Source organism: Prionailurus viverrinus, chromosome A3, assembly GCF_022837055.1.
Source record: "Prionailurus viverrinus isolate Anna chromosome A3, UM_Priviv_1.0, whole genome shotgun sequence".
Lineage (NCBI taxonomy): Eukaryota > Metazoa > Chordata > Mammalia > Carnivora > Felidae > Prionailurus > Prionailurus viverrinus.
This window is the reverse complement of record NC_062563.1, coordinates 103,919,853-103,934,003: the sequence shown is the minus strand read 5'-3', so window position 1 is coordinate 103,934,003 and position 14,151 is coordinate 103,919,853. Positions and strand designations below refer to the sequence as shown.

The 14,151-nt window shown below is 36.6% G+C and overlaps 1 protein-coding gene across 5 annotated transcripts in view; it reads right to left on the bottom strand.

The window, feature by feature from the left end:
• Positions 1-14,151, bottom strand: part of ANAPC1 (anaphase promoting complex subunit 1) — a 97,929-nt gene that overhangs the window by 26,485 nt on the left and 57,293 nt on the right. For 3 of the 5 annotated variants that reach the window (XM_047852848.1, XM_047852850.1, XM_047852849.1), the window contains 11 exons: positions 13,189-13,460; positions 10,626-10,860; positions 9,259-9,350; positions 7,551-7,685; positions 7,280-7,362; positions 6,068-6,146; positions 5,271-5,345; positions 2,515-2,591; positions 1,937-2,027; positions 1,788-1,841; positions 686-903 (listed from right to left, as the gene is read on the bottom strand). In XM_047852848.1, coding sequence (XP_047708804.1) covers positions 686-903; positions 1,788-1,841; positions 1,937-2,027; positions 2,515-2,591; positions 5,271-5,345; positions 6,068-6,146; positions 7,280-7,362; positions 7,551-7,685; positions 9,259-9,350; positions 10,626-10,860; positions 13,189-13,460 — 1,411 coding nt within the window. The remainder of the gene's footprint in view (positions 1-685; positions 904-1,787; positions 1,842-1,936; positions 2,028-2,514; positions 2,592-5,270; positions 5,346-6,067; positions 6,147-7,279; positions 7,363-7,550; positions 7,686-9,258; positions 9,351-10,625; positions 10,861-13,188; positions 13,461-14,151) is intronic. The other 2 variants (XM_047852851.1, XM_047852852.1) reach the window with 1 other exon arrangement.

Here is a 14,151-nt window from a genome sequence, read left to right as displayed (position 1 = left end):
TTCTGAGTTCTATCTTGATCTACATGGTAGTCTACAGGGAGAAGTCTTATAAAAAGATGAGGAGGTCAGGAATCACAGATGCTGGAAAGAGAGCAAGGAAGGTAGAAACTAAGAAAAAGAAACTCTCATAGGACTTGGTGACTGAAGTGTTCCTGAACTTTCAGTTCAGTAGAAGGGTAAAGTCATTAAACAGTGGGGAACGGGAGGTGGCGCACTGAAGAACTGAGTACCGACTCTTCTAAGAATGTAGAGTGACCATGGTCACTACTAAGTAGGGCATAAATTGATGGTTAAACTACAGAAGGGCCCTTTTAAAGTGTAATTATACCCCAGGATAAGCTAACAGCTAGTCAGGATCAAAAACTTTCATGGATCTTCAAATCCAAGATAAGTCACTCCAATAGATCTTGCTCAAGAGATCTTTTCATTACAGGGCGCCTGGGTGGCTCAGTCAGTTAAGCATCCAACTCTTGGTTTCAGCTCAGGTCATGATCTCACGATTTCATGAGTTCAAGCCCCACATCGGGCTCCAAGCTGACAGTGCGGAGCCTGCTTAGGATTCTCTGTCTCCCTCTCTCTGCCCCTCCCCCGCTTGTGCTATATCTCTCTCAAAATAAACAAACTTTAAAAAAAGTTAAAAAAAAAAGAGATCTTCTCACTGAGGAAAAAATACATATTCATTTACCTTCCTCCTCCCAGAAAGAGAAGTCCAAGGGCCATGTGATGGGCTAAGTGGAAGCCATAGTTCATTTCACCACCTGTTTTCATGTGCAAGAAGCGACAGAGCTGCAAAACCTTTAGGTTCCCCGAGCCAGCCATCACCATGGCGAGAGACAGAAGCACCACACTCAGGCAGGTCTCCAGGTTGTACGGCCCTGTCTGGAAATGCAAAAAGACAGCATACTACAATTGTTGTGTTACAGTTCTTTATTATCAAACTAAATTGGCCATCGTTAGACTACAGATATTTATTAGTTTAAAAAATCTGCAAAAAAACAAATATTTTCTCTATAAAATTCAACTTCGGTGTAGAAAATTCAAAAAATAAAGTATCAAAAAGGAAATAATAATCCCTTGGAATACTAATACCCAATGACAACAGCCATAAATATTTTGGCCTTTTCCCCAAATCTTTTTCTATACCCATGGTTTTTTTCTTTTTTTCAAATGAAACTGAGGTATTACTATACATGATATTTTTATCTCTTTAAATCTATGACATATGAGCAATCTTCACTCATAAAAAATTCTTAGAGAACATGAGTTTGATAGCTCCATGGTACAACAATGTACAGATACACGACAGTGAAATTTACCTAATTACTTTTAGACTTTTTGACTTTCAAGTTTTCTCATATTATACATAAGGTTGTATAAATCTGTGTGGTGTTGATCAGAATAAAATCTTACTCTCTCCTGTCACTAGAGGGGCAATGTCTCAAAACTGAATTTTTACTAAGTGCTAATTTTTTTAAAAACCAGTTAACAATATTCAGTCCTGAGACAGGATGGCGTAAGGTACAATAATCCATGAAGGATATGGTTTTTGCTCTCACAAGAATTCAATACCATGTACATCCTTCAAGGATCACACTTGCCCTTAATTAATATCCCAAAACACAAATATAAAGATGGGCCAAAACTTCAAATCCTCCATTCTAAACTCAAATAAACTGCAGAGACACTTGACAACACACAGGTAACTGAATTATCAGTGAATTTTCTTCAAATTCAATTTAATTCCCAAGAAGAATGATCATTTATGATAAAAAAAAAAAAAGACTTACTACAGAAGCATTAGGTGCAGACAAATATGTCATAAAATCTTTTGCAAATTTATGCTGGAAAAAAAAAGAAAAAATCTGAAGTTAAAAGAAGTGTATCAACACGTTGTTAAAAAAGAAAACAGAACAAAGTAAACTAAGTTATTTCTTACCAAACAGTTAAACGCTGATAAGTTTTCTGAGCCCGCAAATCGAAAACCCAGAGACAAGCAGGCTCCTGCAATTATGTAGACATGTGCCTGCCTGAAAACAGATTACAAGAAATTTAATACTACCTTTATTTTGCTTTAAAATTCATTATAAGTATTATCTTGGGGTAAAAACAATAAATATTCCTGCTCTCTAGTTTTTATTCTCCTGGGAATGCTCAATTGTGCCTCTACTCAATCAGCATGATTGATAAAGTGTGCCTCTTGCCTACGTGCTTCACACACAGCAAAGAAGATCATTTTTGAGAACTGCCAATTTTTTTTTAATGGAAAGGATAAAAGGAATACGTACAAGTTAAATCTCTGATATTGTTTTTTGAGGGCAAGAGCTCTATACTTGAGAGAGCTAAACAAATAACTAAGAAAAAATCAACTCTGAACATCTGATAAGTGATGGTTAGAAACACGGGGGATTCAGAATTACTCAAATCAAGGAGAGCACTTCTCCTACACAGTGTATTTCTATTTATTTATGAGAGATGCTAGGGTAGCTCGTTTGATTTACACATTTCATGACTTACGATAAAGTTTCCAAATTCAAATCCTCTGAGCAAGGCAATTCAATTTCACTGAGAGAGATGCTATTTTCTCTTATAATCTGTCAAAATAAAAAGCAAGAATACCTGGACATTAATATTCAAGTTACAAATATTAAATGATTTGAAAAATAACATACTGGCACCTAGGTGGCTTAGTCGGTTAAGCGTCCAACTTCGGCTTAGGTCTGATCTCACAATTTGTGAGTTCAAGCCCCACATCAGGCCCTGTGGTGACAGCTCAGAGCCTGGAGCCTGCTTCAGATTGTATGTCTCCCTCTATCTCTGCCCCTCCCCTGCTGACACTGTGTGTCTCTCTCTCAAAAATAAACATTAAAAAAAATTTTTTAATCTTCTGCTTATCAAAAGTAACTAAGAAAATGAATAGACCGCCACAGACTGGGAGGAATATCTGGAAAACATAAATCTGGGAAAAAAAGAAAGAAAGAAAGGTTTGCAGAAAAAAATTCTAGCTGCTCAAAAAGACCAGCATCACAAATTTTAAACAGGCAAAAGATATGAAAAGACACTTCAAAAAAAAAAAGATACATGAAGGAGCAATAAACAAATGAAAAGGTCCTATTCTTATTAGCCAGGAGGGAAATGCAAAATGAGATAACAAGAAGATATCATCACATACTTATCAAAACACCTAAAATTAAGAAAACGAATACCACCAAATACTGACAAGATACACAGCACCTAGATTTTTATAAATTGTTGGACAAAGTGTAAAATGGTATACTCTCTAGAAAAAAGATTTATCAGTTATCAAACTAAATATATAATCTACTCCATATCTCAATAATTCCAAAAGAAATTAAACCATAAACCCACAAAAATATCTGTGTACGAATATTTACAGTAGTTTGAAATTTTTTTTTTCAACGTTTATTTATTTTTGGGACAGAGAGAGACAGAGCATGAACGGGGGAGGGTCAGAGAGAGAGGGAGACACAGAATCGGAAACTGGCTCCAGGCTCTGAGCCATCAGCCCAGAGCCTGACGCGGGGCTCAAACTCCCGGACCGGGAGATCGTGACCTGGCTGAAGTCGGATGCTTAACCGACTGCGCCACCCAGGCGCCCCTACAGTAGTTTGATTCATAATAGCTAAAACCAGAACCCAACCCAGGTATCCAACAAAAGAGAACAGAAAAAGAAACAAAGGACTACTCACAGAATGCAACACTTACTAACTATAGAAAGGATGAGCTACTGATATACTTAACATCTCAAAATCAGGCTGAAAGAAGTCTTATATGAAAGGATATATACTGTATGTGATTCCATTAACACAAAGTTCTACATCAGGCAACCTAATTTATTTTGGGAAAATGTGAGAAAATTAGCTGCCTTGGGGGTAGGAGGTGAGTATAGATTGAAGGGGCAGGGAATGAGGGCACTTCTGGTCATTTTGACAGAGGTTTGTTTCCATGAGCTTATGCATAGTCAAACCTAGAATATTTGAGATCTGTGGATTTCATCATATAAAATTTTATCTTAAAAGGAAGAAAATGTAAACAAATACTGAATTCTAGTTAATGATACATATGCTGAAATATGTAAGGAAAAGTATACTACTGTCTGCAACCAACTTTGAAATTCACCAAAAAATGATGGATTGGATAAACGATAAATGGGATAGGTGATTAAACAAGTTTATGAAGTAAAATACTAACTGTAATATCCAACTAGTCATATGGACGTTGTACAAAGTTTTCAACCCATATTTTGAAATTTTTCTTATTAAAATACTGCAAGAAATACTATAATGTTCTCAAAGATAAACAGATTTATTTTATAAGTAAAAAAAAAAAAAAACAACCGGGGCACCTGCATGGCTCAGTCAGTTAAGCATCCAACTTTGACCCACGGTTCATGAGTTAGAGCCCCCCGTCGGGCTCTGTGCTGACAGCTCAGAGCCTCAAGCCTACTTCGGATTCTGGGTCTCCCTCTCTCTCTCTACCCCTCCCTCACTCGTGCTCTGTCTCTCACAGAAAAATAAACAAAGAGTAAAAAATTTTGAATTAAAAAAAAAAAGGAACGGAGACTATCAGACATGGACAGTTGATTAAAGGGCAATATTTAGTTTACAATATTTGGCTTACAATTTTTTTTTAACTTAATGTTTATTTTTGAGAGAGAGAGAGAGAACGTGAGTGGGGGAGCGACAGAGAGAGAGAGACACACAGAATCGGAAGCAGGCTCCAGGCTCTGAGCTGTCAGCACAGAGTCTGACGTGGGGCTCAAACTCAGAAACTGTGAGATCATGACCTGAGCCGAAATAGGACCTTCAACCGACTGAGCCATGCAGGCACCCCTGATTTGGAATTCAAAAAAGAGTCTGCTTATTTCTAACTATTTGGCTTATTAAATAAATATGCTATAAAGTAATTAAAACAGGTTATTATATAGGAGATCTAAACTTGCCACAAAGTAAAATAGCATCTTAAATCAATGTGTGCTTAATTAGGCTAAAAATGTCAAAAATACTTTTTGAGGGTTCTTTGGTGTATTTCATTTTTAATACCATAATTTCTTGGAATCTGGGGCCACAGCTGCAGTCTAGGGTCAGCACATAATCTTAAACTGCAAAGTTCCTATGTTTTCAAAAGATACTATAAATAATCATCAATATTGCTTTTATTCTAAAAAGTATTTTATAGGGTTTTAGAAAATCCCACAAGAAATCGTAATTTATGCTATTAACAATCTAACAATATTTATTATACATACTTACTTGAGGAACATTGCTATCAACCCACTTGGAATTTGGTAAAATATCATCCCACAGAATCAGGCATCGAGCAAGTGTCTTAAAAATGTAACAGATAAAACTAATCAGAGTAGGCAAAGTTCATACATTAAATAACAATGATAATATTAAATAATGCAAAAATCAGTTCCCAACTGATGGCAATTTTGAAAAAAGACAGTACATAATATCAACCTGAGGCTAATCTCGTTAAAATAAATTGAAGATTTAGATTTTAACACAGAAAAAACTAAAATTGAGTTGATTATTATCAAAGTTTAGAGGACTTTTTTTAAAAGCAAGTTTTAACTTGCTTCATTAAAGAAAAATCAGAATCTTAGCACTGTCTATAGAACTTAAAGGCTTTCATATGCTAAAAACATACATGTTTAAACACTAAAGAATCAAGGGAAAAATGTAGGCAATTAATGTCAAACAGTTACAGTCATTAGTTATACTCTTAATAGTAATGCTGCATCTTAATAATTAAAGAATAAAGAATATAAAATAAAGCAGTAATGAAGCCCCAGGCACTTACTGCTTATTGAATAATGTAATAAGTTGAAATGTCAACTCCTAGTATTACATATCAACATGGCTGTGTTTCCTGGCACTCCTACAAGTTACATTTGGGAAATTTCAAAAGAATACTACCAATTACATACAGGATGGATTAATAGTAAAAGGTCTCCCTTGTAGAAACATCTATAGTCACAAGCTAAACTTGAGAACCCTAAAGACTCCTCATGTTAGCAGAAATAACAAACTACAAAGTACCATACCCTAAGCAAGAGAAATTCCGGTTTCACAAAGTCCAGCAAATACATGGTGTCAGGAGCTCGAAGCCAATCTGCAATAGATCTGGTGGTGGTGGAGATCAGTAAGCATTACTGCTCAAGTAGAGGGCAAAATAATGGGAATCCCAGGATGGATTTCAGACCCTTCTCCCCACTCCATCCACCACCCTGTTTTCCACAGTACTCGATACCTTCTAACACAGTATTTGTTATGTATGACTGTCTGTCCCACTATGACATAAGCTTTATGAGCACATATTTTTAGTTTTGTTTTGTTTGTATCTTCAGTACCAAGAAAGCACTGACATACATTATTCATCCAAACAGATGAGTAAGTATCTGTTTTTAGCCACTTTGTTAATTCTGCATACATTCACTTTTTCTAACAGGAAAAATTTACAGCATTGAAAATTCTCTTGAATCTTAGAATATTTTTTAACTTTATTAAAAGACTTAAAATTTAGGGGCGCCTGGGTGGCGCAGTCGGTTAGGCGTCCGACTTCAGCCAGGTCACGATCTCATGGTCCGTGAGTTCGAGCCCCGAGTCGGGCTCTGGGCTGATGGCTCAGAGCCTGGAGCCTGTTTCCGATTCTGTGTCTCCCTCTCTCTCTGCCCCTCGCCCGTTCATGCTCTGTCTCTCTCTGTCCCAAAAATAAATAAACGTTGAAAAAAAAAAAAAAAAAAGACTTAAAATTTAAACTATGGTTTAATGTCTCCTACCCACCTTTTCTAAGTAAAATGTAAAAGAATAAATGCCAACCGTACACTTTCAAGAGTCAGCACTAATTATTGGGCTTGGAAAGGTAGATGGTGTGATTATTACAATAGTTCTTGAAATAAACAGAAATCAGTTTTACAAATGGTAACCAAGAATAGAATAATGCTAAATTTTTCTGATTTGACCAATCCTCAAACAACATGCAAAATTAATAAAAAGGAATTTGGGCATCTTTTACTGTCACTGATATCAACTATAAAACAAAAATAAAAATTGGGAATTAAATAAAAATAAAAATAAAAACTGCCCCAAGATTATATTGTTTCTAGATAAAAATCTATGTAACTTGTAGTACTGGAGAGAATTAAAATCAGGCTAATCGATACAAGGAAAATAAACTCATTAATCTGGTTTTACTACTGAGGTCAGAAAGGAAGCCACACTATCATGGCAAGGGGTGGAGTCAGGGAATGCGATACCTGTTATTGGTTTTTAAGTAGATCATGGCCAAAGCTAGAGTGGCACCTGGACAAGTTACATCAACATTTATGGTATCTCCTTCCTATCAAAAACAAAAAAAATATTCATGTTAAAGAGTTCTGAAATATTACAAATTCTTCTGAATATAAATTCTTCTTCCGGCCTATGCTTAAAATTAACAGATATACAAATGTTGTTAAGAAACATACTATTTGCAAATTCACTTCTTAGCTTCCAAAATTTTGATCTGTTGCTTTACTATGGACTTACTTTGATTTGATAACTTGGGGATTTATGCTTCTCCCTGTGCATTCCTGCTTGAAAGCGCCTATGACCTCCAACCATGTACTGATACAGCTGCTCAGGCACATTGAGATCAGACATACCTATCAAATTACTGCCATGCTGGAAAAGGAAATAACAAACACGTGAAAGGAAATCTTATGGAATAAGATCCATAACACATACAAATTGACAAATAAAAGAATGAACTAACTTGAAAGCAGTGTATTTTGTGGGGTTTTTTTAATTAAAATAACGACTACTCATAACTACTTAATATTCAAACAAGCTCTTAATTATTCACATTAAGAATTATAACACTTAATATATTTAATACTTTCATTTCACAAAATAAAGGCTTTATAATACAGTTAATGATACTAACAAAAGCAATTATTAGATATATAAATGAGACTTGAACTATGAGCACCTGAGTCCTTTCATTACTATGCCTATGACCTCTTTCAGCAACAATAACTATAAATTTTTTTTTATGTTTATTTTTGACAGAGACAGAGACAGAGCATGAGCGGGGAAGGGGCAGAGAGAGAGGGAGACACAGAATCTGAAACAGGCTCCAGGCTCTGAGCTGTCAGCACAGAGCCCGACGCAGGGCTCGAACTCACAGACCACGAGATCACGACCTGAGCCGAAGTCGGATGCTCAACTGACTGAGCCACCCAGGTGCCCCATCAGCAACAATAACTATAATAATAAACTTACTGAACACTTTCTCTGTTCCAGGTACTATTCTGTATGTTTAACATGGATTAACTTACTTAATATAACAATTCTACCAAATAGCTACCATTTTATAGATGAGGAAAGTGAGGCACCAAGATATTAAGCCCAAGGCTACATAGCTAGTAACTGGCAGGGGTGGATATAAACAAGGATATAAAACAATCCATGGAGTTGCTTAATCAACCGACAATACTGTAGTTAAATGACATAACTCACTGGTCAGGACCAAATCAAGATCCCAATTACCAGTATGCTGCTTCTCCATTGCACCATCTGCCTCTTTAATCACGTGTCAAATGTGAAGAATCAAAAACCTAATAGACAGTGAACTTTCCTTATATAATTTAGTTTCAGTATAACACTGTACTAGTGGTTAAGGAACCCACATTCTAGGTGACAGTCATTTAATGAAACGTTTCTGATAATTCTACACTATGTATCATGGATGTGGTTAAAGATGGATCAAAGTGATACTACATTGCCACAAAGCAAATACTATGGTGGCAACATTCTGAGATCCCAGTGAATACCAGGGTGCCAAACGAAGGTCATGGTTTATCTCTAGCAACTACTATAGACTCTTAAAGCTCCCCATCATATACACATTTCCACAATTTTCTTTTTTTTTTTTTTTTTTTTTTTTTTTTTTGTCTGAGGGGGCTACCACTTCATCTTATGTCCTAGATTCTTGGAGATATTTTATTCCCTTAGTTCATTCATGAGCATTTACATCTAAGCCAGGGGGATAGAAACCTTAAAGCCCACTTTTCAATACAATTTCTCTCCATTTCCAAATCTAGCACTTTGAAAAATATGCAGAAAGAAGAAAGAGCTGAGAATCAGGTTAAGTCAGAGTAAGACAGAGTGGTATCCAGAGTTAAGTACTAAGATCATTTGTCTCAACATGCAGATAATTATTACTGAAGCATCTGAAGGCAGAGAGAGGGCTTACCCCCAAGCAAACCATGCCCAGGGCCAAGCCAGCAGCTAAGGAGTAGGACTCTCTGTCAGTGCAGTATTCCATTTCGGGACCTGGGGGCCGTCCTGTAAAAGAAAATAACACAGTTCAAGCTGGCCTCTTAAAATTCTATCATAAGTCTTAGAATTAACTTTCTAGTAAGTTGCGTAAGAACCATGAATTCAATATAACCTCACTCAGAAAGATACATTACTACAAATGGTATCCACAATTGTCAGTTTACTACAAAATAAAGCCCAAAACGGTTCTTTTCATGTACCAATTTGAAAGCAATGACTTTCAGACACTGTGAAACATTGGGTTTTATTAAGAAAAAAAAAAAAGTTATCAATAAGTAGAAAAAAATTCTTGAAGGGTGCTCATAAACATTTTAATTTTTAATCTCTTGCATTTTGTTTTTGTTTTGCTATTTCCAATCCACTCATTAGAGGGGGTAAAAAACATGTTCAAATGATAATGATGGACAAGAAGGATGCTATGTTTTTAAGCTAAATACGGGTGGCTAAATAAACGAGGGTGGCTCAGCTGGTTGACTTAGGCTCAGGTCATGATCAAGCAGTTTGTGAGTTCGAGCCCCACATCGGGCTCTGTACTGACAGCTCAAAGCCTGAAGTCTGCTTCAGATTCTGTGTCTCCCTCTCTCTGCCCCTCCCCTGCACATGCACGCATGCTCGCACTCTCTCAAAAATAAACATTAAAAAAAATTTCTTAATGTTTTTAAGCTAAATGTTATATTTCTAGGTGCTTATTTTGAATCTACATAATAGTGAACCCTACTGTGCCAGAAGTTCTGTGTATGGATCCTAAAAGTTTGGCTGGATACTAAATTTATACTTTTAGGGGCGCCCGGGTGGCTCAGTTGGTTAAGCATCCAGCTCTTGATTTCCGCTCAGGTCACAATCTTGTGATTCGTCGGTTTGATCCCCACATCAGGCTCTGCGCTGACAGTGTAGAGCCTGCTTGGGATTCTCTCTCCCACTCTCTCTGTCCCTCACTGACTCGTGCGAGCACATGCATGCACGCTCTCTCTCAAAATAACTAAAACTTAAAAAAAAAAAAAAAAAAAAGGTACTGAGAGAAAAAAAAAAGACCAAAGGTTACCTCATTAAATATGATCTGGAGCTCAAAAATGGGCTCACCAAATAAACATGCAAATTAATAATCTGCACATTAATATCAGTCTCAGAAAATATTACTTTTTTTTTAATTAGCATGAGAATATTCTAACAAAAGCTACTATTTTTCCCTTAATTTTTATGATTTTTACTATCATTTTTACTTTGGCTCCCGCAGAGTGGAAAATGTATGCTTATGAAGACACAGCACTATTAATACCATACCTATCTCAGCCAACAGGACTTCCGCAGTGTGCCTGTGAGCTGTTCCCTGATATACAAGGCCAATGCCAACCACTGCAGCCACCTGGACATTATGAGGAACATCAAGCTCTGTGGACGTTGGGGGTAAGAGGGCAGGAATGTGAATGCTAAGAAGCCGAGTAATTGACATATCCATGGTGCCCAGTTTAGCAGCAGAAACACCAAGGAGCAGTCCAATGCTTGTCATTTCATGACCCTAAGGTAGAAAGTAGAATGAAATGTAAATCACTACCAAAACAAATATGTAGTCTTAAATACAGTACTGCCTGCCAGTACTTTCAGTAAGCAATTTTACTGACAGGCAGAGTGAGAAGTGACAATACAACAGCAAACTAAACAGACGTAGTTCTTTTCTCTCACAATGCTAGTGCCTTAATGGAGGAAAAAAGTGTTGGATTAAAATATACAAATATATTATTTAAAAGGCAGTATACTGAGAAGGCACAAAATAATATGAAATAGTATTTTTAAAAAGCCTAATTTAGATTAGGAGGAGCTGGAGAATTATTAAGAATCTCTGAAGAAGTAAAATGTACAATAGGACCAGAAGGATTAGTACAAATTAGCCAAGAAAAGTAGTGGAAAGGGAGGAAATTAGCTTTAGAAAGTAAGAGAAAATGAGGTCAGGTGAGAGAACAACATGTAAATGGCTCTGATGTGATTCAGAAAGTAAACCTTCACATTAATGGTTAAGTGACCACAAGATGCCATGACAACTCAATGAGAAACGAATAGTCTTTTCAGAAAATGGTGCTGTGATCATTGTAGACCACATGCAAAAGAATAAAGTTGGACCCCTTCCTTACATCATTCACAAAAATTAACTCTAAAATGGATCACAGAACTAAATGTAAGAGCTAAAACTATAAAACTCCTGGAAGAAAGCACAGGTATAAATGCAACAGGACCATGAAATGAAATATGATACCAAAGCACAGCAATTAAAAAAAATAGATGAGGTGCGCCTGGATGGCTCAGTCGGTTGGGTGTCTGACTTCAGCTCAGGTCATGATCTCATAGTGTGTGAGTTTGAGCCCTGGGTTGGGCTCTGTGCCGACAGCTCAGAGCCTGGAGCCTGCTTTGGATTCTGTGTCTCCCTCTCTCTCTGCCCCTCCCCTGCTCACACGCTGTCTCTCTCTCTCTCTCTCAAAAATAAATTTAAAAAAAATTTTTAATAAAAAAATTAAAAAGTAGATGAACTGGACTTCATTAAAATTAAAAACTTTTGTGCTTCGAGGATACCATCAGAAAGTGAAAAGTCTGCCCACAGAATAGGAGAAAATTTTTGCAAATCACTTATCTGTTAATGAACTTAGTATCTAGAATATATAAAGAATACAACTTGGTTAAGACAACCCAATTTTAAAATAAAGGATCTGAACACATTTCTCCAAAGAAGACTTACAAATGGTATATGAACACATGAAAAGATGCTCAACATCATTAGCCATCAGGGAAATGCAAACCAAAACAAGAAGATATTACTTCACACCTACTAGGATGACTACAATTAAAAAGACAGACAAGTGTTGGCAAGAATGCGGAGAAACTAGAATCCTGATGTATTGCCGGTGGGACCGTAAAAAGGTACAGCCACTCTGGGAACAGTTTGGTAGTTCCTCAAATTTAAACAAACATTTACCACATGACCCAGCAATTCTACTCCTAGGAATATATCCAAGAGAAATGAAAACATACATCCACACAAAAACATGCATGTGTTTACAGCATCACTAATCATAACAGTTAGAAAGTAGAAATAACCCATATATCCACTAACTGATGAATGGATAAATACAGTATATCCATACAATGGAGTATCTACTGAGCAATAAAAAAGAATGAAGTGCTAATACATGATACAACATGAACAAACCTTGAAAACATTATGGTAAGACAAAGAAGCCAGTCATAAAAGACCACCTATTTTATGATTCCATTTATATGAAAGGTCCAGAATCAGTAAATCCATAGAGACAGAAAGTAGACCTGTGGTTGCCAGAGGCTAGAGGGAAAAGGGAATGGAGTTACTGCTATTGACTATGAGATTCCTTTATGGACTGATGAACATGTTCCAAAATTAACAACAGTAATGGATACACAATTCTTTGAATACACTAAAAACCACGGAATTGTAGACTTTAAATGGGTGAATTTTTATGACATAAAAATGGAAGAGTTCACACCAAGAGAAAGAGTTTGGTTTGCCAAGCTCTGATGTGAAAAAATGTGGTTTACCAAGAAGCTCAAATGGCCAGTCCCTATGGTTGGAATGTGGAGAGCAAGGGGATGAGAGATACAAAGCAAAGTTGGACGAGTGGGATCAATAGGCTCCTGGAATGTGTATCAAGAGCAATGCAAAATCTTTGAAAAGTTTTGACACGGGAAGTCTTTAGAAAGATCACTCTGCCTGCTGTGAGAACAATGGATTTAGAAGAACAAAAATAAAGAAGAGCAAACAGAACGATTAGGAGCTACTGCAGTGGCCCAGGTGAGGCACAATGCCAGGAGCTGAGAGTCTCACCTTGGTCAAGTAGTCATGGATATTGAGAGTAGCCAGCTTGGTAAGGTGCCCATTCAGACCCAGGGCCATGAGAAAGCCAGCATATTCATTGGCTAACTCAGCATGCTTAGGCTTATTATAAACAATCCAAGCTGAGTCGATCTGGGAGGCAGGGGCTATCTTCAGGCCAGCAGCCACACCATTGTGGAAGCTAGCCCAGCTTGTCATGTTGGGAGGCACATCGATGTTTCCACTGTTAAGGTCTACTGTTGTGTTCCGAGGAGGGGCCCGTCCTATTCAGGCAAACGAATTTAAAATTGAGAGAGTAATAATTCATAAATCTGTAATTATTCAATTTAGATTTTTGAAAACGAGATTACCTTTTCTACGTTTGAAACCCTTAACCCCATAATAGTTGGAATGATATTAGGTTACTGTGAGTACTTAAACTTTTATACATGTACGTCAAACCTGATTCAAGGTGGAAAAATACTACTTGTTTAAAATAATTCATTATCTGAAACTGGACCACTTTTTTACATCATATATAAAAACAGACTCCAAAGGATTAAAGATCTAAATGTAAGAAGTGAAACCAAAAAACTCCGAGAAGAGAACATAGGCAGTAATTTCTCTGATATCAGCCAAAGCAACATTATTCTAACTATGTCACCTAAAGCAAGGGAAACAAAAGCAAAAATAAACTAGTGGGATGACATCAAAATAAAATGCTTTGGTACAGCAAAGGAAACCATCAACAAAACAAAAAGGCAACCTACTGAATGGGAGAGGATATTTGAAAATCATATATCTGATAAGGGGTTAATATTCAACTTCTACAAGTCAACATCAAAAAAAAATCTAATTAAAAATGGGCAGAGATTCTGAATAGACATCTTTCCAAAGAAGACATACAGATGGCTAACATATATGAGAAGACATTCAACATCACCAATCATCTGGGAAATGCAAATCAAACCCACA